The following is an 8839-nucleotide window of genomic DNA, read 5'->3' as shown; positions in this document are numbered from 1 at the left end:
TGGGGGGGCGGGGAACCTGGCTGCCCTTTCCTCCGCCTCGCCCCTCTGTGCGCCCGGTCGAGGGAAAGGCGTGGCGGACTCCAACTCCCGTGGTGCCGCCGGGCGCGCACAGGCGCAGTGGCGGAACCCTGCCTTTGGGGAGGGGGCGGCCGGAGAAGGGAGGGGTGATGTCAGCCCGGCCGCGGCTCGCGGGCAGCCAATGAGCGGCCGCCGAGCGCCGGTGGGCTTGGCCGGCGGCGCGCGCGCGAGGTAGCGCTTGCGAGCTGCCCATTCAAGCTCCGCTCGCGGCTCGGCTGTAGCCGCCGCCGCCGCCGCCGCATTTTTCTTTTCCTCCTCCTCCTCGCCGCCACCCCGTCCCGGCAGGCAGACTGGGCATCCGAGGGGGCCGCTTGGATGCCCCTGCCCTGGGGGAGGCAGCGCGCTGAGCCGGGGCAGGGGCAAGGCAGGACCGGACGATGGAGCCGTCGGGGCCCTTCCACGACTCCGGCGTGGGCGATCTGGACGCCGAAGAGGCGCGCTGCCCTTGCCCGCCCTCGGGGGACGAGCCGCGCCCGGCCGCTGCCGCGCCCCCCAGTTTGGCTCCGGCGGCGGCGGCGGGTCCCCTGCGGGCTCCTCCCCCGGTGGCCGCCCTCCGCCCTTCTTCCCGCCAAGGCAGCCAGCCCAATGTGAGCGGCGAGCACTGGGCGGCCCCGGGGCACTCGCCTAGCTCCAGCGGAGGCGCGGGGACCGGCGGCAAGCACCGGCAGGCCAGCCCCTTGGCGCACCGGCGGGACAGCAATCCCTTCACCGAGATCGCCATGAGCTCGTGCAAGTACAGCGGCGGCGTCATGAAGCCGCTCAGCCGGCTCAGCGCCTCCCGTCGGAACCTCCTCGACGCCGACGCCGCCGAGGCGCAGCCGCTCCAACTTTTAGGCGCCGGGGCTCACCCGCCCGAGATCGTCATCTCCCGGGAGGACAACCACTCGCCGCAAGGCTTGCTCCATCCCCACCCCAACACGGCCGTCGGGCTCTCGGGAGCCGTGGCCGCGGCTCACAAGCACCCGCCCGCCGGGGGCCCGCCTTTCGCCAAAGCTCCCAAGCGCAAGAACCAAAACATCGGCTACCGCCTGGGCCACCGGCGCGCCCTCTTCGAGAAGCGGAAAAGGCTCAGCGATTACGCCCTCATCTTCGGCATGTTCGGCATCGTGGTGATGGTCATCGAGACGGAGCTCTCGTGGGGCTTGTACTCCAAGGTAGGCGCCGCCCCCGAGGGGAGGCTGGAAGGCGATCCCCCAACGGGGCGCGCTGACCTCTCCAAAAAGCGCGCAGCGGCCTCTCCAAACCAAGAAGGCGATTTCGAAATGGCGAGGTGTGGATTTAAGGAAGGGGGGGGAGGTTAGAAGGGGAACGATGTCTTTAAACGAGGGAGGTGTCTCGCAGCCTTTTGGGGGGGTCATCGTGAGGTGGAGGGGGGCTTAAACGGCTCCCCCCTCCCAGCTGCAACTGAAGTTGCGCGCATAAGTGTGTGTTCCCCATGGTAACGTGAGCGCCAGTTGAAGTTTGGCTGCCTTTTCCCCTGGGTTTTTTTTTTTTTTTTGCTGGGTGGGTGGGGGGAGGAAAGGAATGTGATGGGGGGGAGGGAAGAGGCTTCTCTCAACCCAAATTGCGCCCCTCCCCCCCAGAAAGGAGCCTGGGTGTACACCCCCCATTCTCTAAGAAGGGGGAGTCACAGGTGGCATAGGGAACAGGAAATGTGTGTGGGGGGGTGGACAGAAAGGTAGACGGGCGGGGTCATTTTGCCTTTGCGACAGCGGAATCCCAACCGGGTCTACTCAGAAGTCAGTCCCATTGAATTCAGCAGGGTTTTCTTCCTGGTAAATAGGGGTTAGGATTCCCAGCTCCATTAGAAGATGATGGAAAGATGATGGCAGAAAAGGTGGTCAGTAGGCTTCTGTTCACAGTATCCCCTTCTGCCCCCCCCATTTTCGCACATGCACCCTGCTGCTCTCTCCATGGGAGACCCCTTTCAAGGAGGGAGGGGCAGAACCTGGCATTTAAAGCTTGCAGTTATATCCTAGGACAGTCAAAAAGGGGGGAACAGGCTGTGCCTTGAGAGCTCTCACTCCCCCCTCATTTACAATCTTAAAGAAGATTATCCTCCCTGCCCCCCTTCTTGCCACAATTAAGATTTTGTAGAGAGGTGCTCTGCTGTTGATTTTCTGGGGTGTGTGTGACTTTGAGGCTGCAGTCTTATGATTTCAACTGTGTGTGTGTGAGAGAGAGAGAGAGAGAGACAAGGGGGTGGAGATGATTGGCAGGGGGGCTTCCTCGTTCCAGACAGAAGGTACCCCCTTTTCTGGGCTGTGATGCTGCCGGGTTCACCGCTCTCCCCAAGAATCTGGAATGCCCAGAGGTTCGCACTCAGTGGCAGAACGCCTGCCTTGCCTGCAGAAGGCCTGAGGTTCAATCCACGTTGGAGGTGAGATGGGCCGAGAGTTTGAATGTGGTATCGAGCAGCTTGAGTCAGGCTCCTCTCTCTCTCTCTTCCTCTCTCTCTTCCTCTCTCTCTTCCTCTCCCTCTCCCTCTCCCTCTCCCCCACCTCCAGAACATAAGAAGAGTCCAGCTGGATCAGGCCAAAGGCCTGTCTGGCCCAGTCTCCTGTTCCCAGTGGTGGGCAGCCTCTGTCTCTGTCAGGTTTATGCAGAGATTCAATGCTTTTGTTGGGGCTGGGAGGCTGAAGTAACCCTTCTTCTCAAACCTTTATTCTGGGGGCCCTCTCACCTGGCACCTCAGTTTATGGGATCAGAAGAGCCTATTTGGGGGACCCAGGAAAGAGGGTTTGTCAGCTCTGTGGAGAAGAGGGGTCTCCTAACAACTCTCAGCACCCTTCGCAAACTACACTTCCCAGGATCCTTTGGGGGAAGAATCATGACTGTTTCAAGGGTCAGTGTGGTTCAGTGGTTACAGTGCATGTGGCAGCCCCTCTCTCCTCTGGGAGATCCACCTGGCTCCTTTGGTGCTTGTATTTAGGAGGGCGGGACTTAGAGGAGACCTGTTAATGAATGGCTGATTTTGAGACCAGACTTTCAAGGAGCTGAAACCTATCGGGGTTCAGCACCTTGGATAGCTTCTAGAAAGTTTGGACTCAAACCTGGAGCGGATTCCTCTGCCCTACTTGACATGGAGCCACCACTTTGAATACTCTAATGCTAGTTCTACTTGGAGCAGACCCATTGAAATCAATGGCTATGACTAACTTGGGTCCATTAATTTCAGTGGGTCGTTGTTATATGCCTTCTAGTCGAGGTATTCAGAGGTGGTTTACCTTTGCCTCCCTCTAACCCTACAGCACCCGGTATTCCCAGGCGGTCTCCCATCCAAGGACTAACCAGGCCTGACCCTGCTTAGCTTCTGAGATCAGACGAGATAAGGCTTGGTCAGGGTAGTATAGTAGGGTAGTAGGGTCAGGGTAGTAGGGTAGCTCTGCTCACGGCCGGAGTTCGATTCCAACGGAAGGAGGAAGTTGAATCTCCGGTAAAAGGGGTCGAGGTCCACTCAGCCTTCCATCCATCCGTGGTCGGTAAAATGAGTACCTGGCATACGCTGGGGGGTAAAGAAAGGCCGGGGAAGGAACTGGCAATCCCACCCCATATATACGGTCTGCCTAGTAAAACGTCGCAAGATGTCATCCTAAGAGTCGGAAACGACTCGCACTACAAGTGCGGGGACACCTTTACCTTTAGTCCTCTTTAAAATCAGGCTTTTGAGCCCACCTAGATATTTTGATCGCTGGGAGGTCCTGTTGGTTCTTCATATTGTTTGACTGGGCTGTGTCCGGTGTTAGCCCTGCTCAGAACAGACCCATGGAAGACAGCAGGCGTGACTCATTTAGGTGAACATTCATTTTGGTGGGTCTATGATGAACACCATCTAGTTGGATGAAACTTGCTGTTTTTAGCCTACACTGCTCTAATCTCCTTAGGGAGGAAGAGAGGAATAGGAATGATTAAAAATATAAAATGGACAGCTGGCGGGCAGGACGTGAAGATGGTGGGCATTGCTTGATGTCTCTGCCCTTCCCCCCAAACGGCCAGCATTCAGTGATAGAATGCCCCTGGACATGGAGGTTTTTCTTTAACCATCCACAGAACACAAAAGGACAGACTGTGCTGCCTGAATTAATTTATCTAGAATAATTGTTACTTCCTGGTTACATATTCAACAGCAGGGGTGGGGAGCCTCAGGACGGTGGGGACTGAATGCGGCCCTCCAGCCCTCTCTGACTGGCCCTTGGGACTCTCCCAAGGCCACAGCCCCTCCCCAGCTGCGCCTCTTGTTTTCCTTAAGAAGTGGTGGCTGGACCCCCTTGGGACTGGTGGGGCGGAAGGCAGGGCGCCCAACCGTCATGGATTCAGAGCCAATAAAAGGCAGAGGCACTCCTTCATTGCTTGCGATTAAGAAGGCAGGCAGGTGGGGGCTGGCTGAGGGCTTCCTGGGGTTGGTGGGGCAGTGCCCCCACTCGCCCTAAAGGACCAGCCTCCAGCAGAGGGCAGGCCTTGGGCTAATCATTCTCCTCTGTCTCTGACCTCCCTCACAAGGATGGTGGTTGTGAGAATAGAATCCAGGGGGGACCTTGGGGCAGTCATTCTGTTTCAACATAAGCTACCTCACAGGGGTGTTGTGGTGATAAAATGGGGGTGGGAGGGGAAGCACGAACATCGCTTTGAGCTCTTTGGAGGAAGTGGCAGGCCAACGACATAATGAATAACGTAAATAATTAGACCTTCCTGTGGGGTGGTTGCTCAGCTTGTGAAGAACGGTCGCTCTGCACACGCTCAACAGACAGTCTCTTATTTACTGGGTCCTGGCATAACAAGTGAGTGACTTGGAAAGCTGCCGACCTGCCGTGTGGCCTTCTGCAAGTTGTAACGCCCCTGTTTGCGTTATGAGCCAGTGTGGAGTGATGCTTGGAGCATCGCACAGGGACCTGGGAGAGCAGGTTCCGAAACCCCGCTTGTCCATGAAGCTCACTGCTTGAACTTGGACCAATCACCAGCTCTCAGCCTAACCAGCCTCGCAGGGTTATTGTGAGGATGACATCGGGAGGGGGAGAGCCATGTTTGTACCCTGCGTTGAGCTCCGTGGAGGAAAGGTGGGATATAAATGTTAATGGACAAGTAAATAAATATCACAACAACTGTATTGCCCTGCTTTGCAGGGTTGGTGTAAGGATTCTGTGGCGTCCTTTTTTGTTTTAATGTGATGTACAAATGAGGGTTGGGGGAACCTGTGGCCGGTAGGTGCTTGGCCTGCTTGCGACTGGTAGGGCGGAAGGCAGGGAGACCCACAGTGGGTGGAGCCAGAGCTGTTGATGGGTGGAGTCAGAGCCAGTGACAGGCGGAGCCACCGAAATTCTAGATTTGGGCCCATCTCCCTGCTGAGCTCGACAAGGGGGCGACCCTGAGACTTAGGAGGGGGACAAATGCGACAGGCAGGGCCTGATTGTAAGTAAGAAGGCAGGCAGGTAGGGGGTCTGGCTGAGGCTGGCGGGGCAGAGGTTGGCAGAGCCCTCTCAGATGCTCCTGGACTCTGCTCCCATCATCTCTGGCCATTGGCTGCACTGGCTGGAGGGTCTTGGCTTCCGGAGACCAACAATGCTTGGAGTGCACCAGGTGCCCCTAGTCCCTGGCAGAAATGCTAAATGTTCCTCATCCCTGCCCCAACTCCGTCTGGTTTTTAACACCAGCATCCTGCCGCCTTCTCGGCTTGCAAATGAATCGTGGCTCTCCGTTTGTGTGAGTGTGCGCGTGTGCTGGCACGCATGCGTTTGGTAAGCTGGGGGAAGGAGGGAAGTTCTCTTTGGGTCTGTTGGCATGGGAACTCTTTCCGGGGGGGGGGGCTCTTGGAAGTGTGGCAGGGAGGCAGGGTTGCTCCTTGAGCAGGTGCCAAGGGAAATGGCGCTCCCCACCCCTCCAAAAGCTGGCACCGTGCCCCTCCCATTTGGGTTGGCGTGATCGGAGCCTGCCCCTCCTTGCGACACAATAACAGGTCTCAAGGTTGGGGGGGCGGGGAGTGTTGCTTTTTTGTCTTGCCAGTTGGTAGCTAAATATATCTCTTGTCTTTCTTTCTTCTTGCTCCCCCCCCCCCCCCCCGGGCCCTCCTTTGATTCTGCTTTCCGTCTCTGCCTAGTTTGGCCTCTGAGGCGGCTTGAATAAAAGCGGCGATGGAAATCAAGCTGGAGCTAGACTGTTTGACACCCCCCCACCTCCCGAATCCCTGCTCTGTGCAAGCTGACAGTGCCACCGTGTGCCGGGAAGTCTGTGCATGCTCAGAGGGACCCTTGTCTCCTGCCAGAGTCTTCTTCCCTGCCCTTTTTTTTTAACTTCTGAAAATCTTAGGCTGCATACGTACCACATATTTAAAGCATGTTTCTTTACCTCTTCCTCCCCCACCCAAGAAAAGAATGATGGGAACTGTAGTTTATGACGGTGCTGGGAAATGTAGCTCTGTAAAGGGTAAGCTGCAATTCCCAGGATTCTTTGTGGGAGAAAAACAGGCTTTAAACGTGTTGTGGGTGTGCAGCCGATAGTGATTTCTTTCGGTTTAATCTGTGCATTTGTTGACCTCTTAGATTTGTGCAAATGAAATAACTTTCAAGCAAAAAGCATGACACGGAAATATGGTTATCTTGATATTTAGTGTACCAAAGCATAATGAAAAGTGACCAGCTTTCCAAGCATTTATGTGCTCTCTCGCTCTTCTGAAGTATGTTATTTTAATCATTACTGTTATGTACCAAGGTTTCGGGCCCATCCGCACTATGCATTTTAAAGTGGTATGGTGCCACTTGAAACAGTCATGACTTCCCCCAAAGGATCCTGGGAACTGTTGTTTGTAAAGGTTGCAGAGATTGGTTAGGAGACCCCCCCCTTCCTCTCACAGAGCTACAGTTTCCAGAGTGGTTTAACAACCAGTCGCTCTTCCTAGGGAACTCTGGGAATTGTAGCTCTGTGAGGAGAAGGTGGTCTCCTGACAACTTTCAGCAGCCTGAACAAACTGTAGTTCCCCAGATTTTTTGGGGGAAGCCATGACTGTTTAAAGCGGTATCATACTGCTTTAATTGTACAGTGCAGATGAGGCCTTTATCAAACTATCCTGTTACTGTTGGGGAATTGCTTTTTCTGGGTCCTGCAGATTGTGTACCCCGTGCATTTTTTAAAGAGCTGGTTCGGGGCTATATTGTGTTTTTGTTTTCATTTCCCAAACCAGCAACTTTTATTCACTCTCCCCTGCTGATGTGTAAATAAATTTTGCCAGCCTGAGGTCTGCCTGGAACGTAGCTGTGATGTGCGGGGGTTTGAGTTGAAAAAGTCAGAACTGTGAAATTGGGGGGGGAGAGATATGGGGGAGCAAGATGAGATCCTGGAGGGAAATCTTAAGTGCCCTCGAAGGCTGCAATCCTCAATTTCCTACAGGATTCACTTGGGAGTAAATCCCATTGAACTTGATGGGACTTTCTTCTAGGTAAGCGGCTGTTGTTGCTTGCTTAGTGGCTGAAACTCGGCTGTGTGTAACTTCTCCAATTAATCGGATAGAACTGAAAGGCCAACATTATTATTATTATTAAGAACATAAGAGCATCAGAAGAGCCGGCTGGATCAGGCTAGCGGCCCATCTCTTCTGCCTCTGGTTCTCACAGTGGCCATCCAGATGCCCCGATGGGAAGCCCGCATGCAGGACCTGAGTGCTACAGCAACTCTCCCCCCCCCCCTGCGCTGCGGTTTCCAGCAACTGGGATTCAGAAGCCTGCTACCTCGACAGCCTAGCCATCCTGGCTAGTAGCCGTGGATAACCTCTTCCTCCTCTTTTCAAGCCATCCAAGTTGGGGGCCATCGCTGCCTCTGGTGGGAGGGAATGTCATCGTTTAGCTACGTGCCGCTATGTGAAAAAAGGCCTTTTATCTGTTGTTGCTCTTCAGCATTCTACACTGACTCTGCTGCCAGTGGATCAAATTACGATGTTTTCCACAGAAACTTTTGGGGTGCCTCAGGGCCAGGGGCGAATGCGGCCCTCTCTGGCCCTTGGGACATTCGCCTGGCCCTGCCCTTTGGCCCTCCTTGAGTGCTTTGTGCCTGGCCGGAATGCAACCTTGAATTTGGATCTTGCCCTTTGCTGGCCTGGATGGAGAATAGAGTACGTGTTGTTGTTATGTGCCTTCAAGTCAATTTCGACTTATGGCGACCCTATGAATCAGTGACCTCCAAGAGCATCTGTCATGAACCACCCTGTTCAGAACTTGTAAGTTCAGGTCTCTGGCTGCTTCCTCTATGGAATCAATCCATTCCTTGTTTGGCCTTCCTCTTTTTCTACTTCCTTCTGTTTTTCCCAGCATTACTGTCTTTTCTAGTGAATCATGTCTTCTCATGATGTGTCCAAAGTATGAGAACCTCAGTTTCATCATTTTAGCTTCTAGTGATAGTTCTGGTTTAATTTGTTCTAACACCCAATTATTTGTCTCTTTCACAGTCCATGGTATGAGGGCTTTAAATGTACCGAACAGATGTGGCCTTGTGTCCACAAGGTTCTTTATCTCTAAGGGCTTTACCTCCTTCCTTTTCTCCATGCACCGCGCGAGGCTGGTGTGGTCAGATCCACCAACTGGAACTATTTTCAGGAAGGGGGCATGGATCCTTCCCCTGTGTTGATTTGAAAGTGGGGCAGAAGAGGTTTATATTTATTCATTTATTCCATTTATATCCCACCTTTCGTCCAAGGTCCTTCCCCCACCCCGCTCCTCATTTGATCCTCACAGCAACCCTTAGAGGCAGGTGAGGCTGAGAGGCAGCGACTGGCCCGAGG

General features: G+C 54.5%; 1 protein-coding gene and 1 pseudogene across 8 annotated transcripts in view; one reads left to right on the top strand and one right to left on the bottom strand.

Annotated features, from left to right (window-relative positions):
* The first annotated feature begins 214 nt into the window (after positions 1-214).
* Positions 215-8839, top strand: part of KCNN3 (potassium calcium-activated channel subfamily N member 3) — an 82823-nt gene continuing 74198 nt past the window's right edge. For all 8 annotated transcript variants that reach the window (XM_061606094.1, XM_061606092.1, XM_061606097.1 and 5 more), the window contains exon 1: positions 215-1232. In XM_061606094.1, the coding sequence (XP_061462078.1) occupies positions 456-1232 (777 nt within the window). In that variant the 5' untranslated portion in view covers positions 215-455. The remainder of the gene's footprint in view (positions 1233-8839) is intronic.
* Positions 3321-3436, bottom strand: LOC133375286 (5S ribosomal RNA; annotated as a pseudogene).

The sequence above is a fragment of the Rhineura floridana genome, chromosome 22 (genome assembly GCF_030035675.1).
Source record: "Rhineura floridana isolate rRhiFlo1 chromosome 22, rRhiFlo1.hap2, whole genome shotgun sequence".
NCBI classification, from domain to species: Eukaryota; Metazoa; Chordata; class Lepidosauria; order Squamata; family Rhineuridae; genus Rhineura; species Rhineura floridana.
This window is presented reverse-complemented; position numbering and strand designations above follow the sequence as displayed.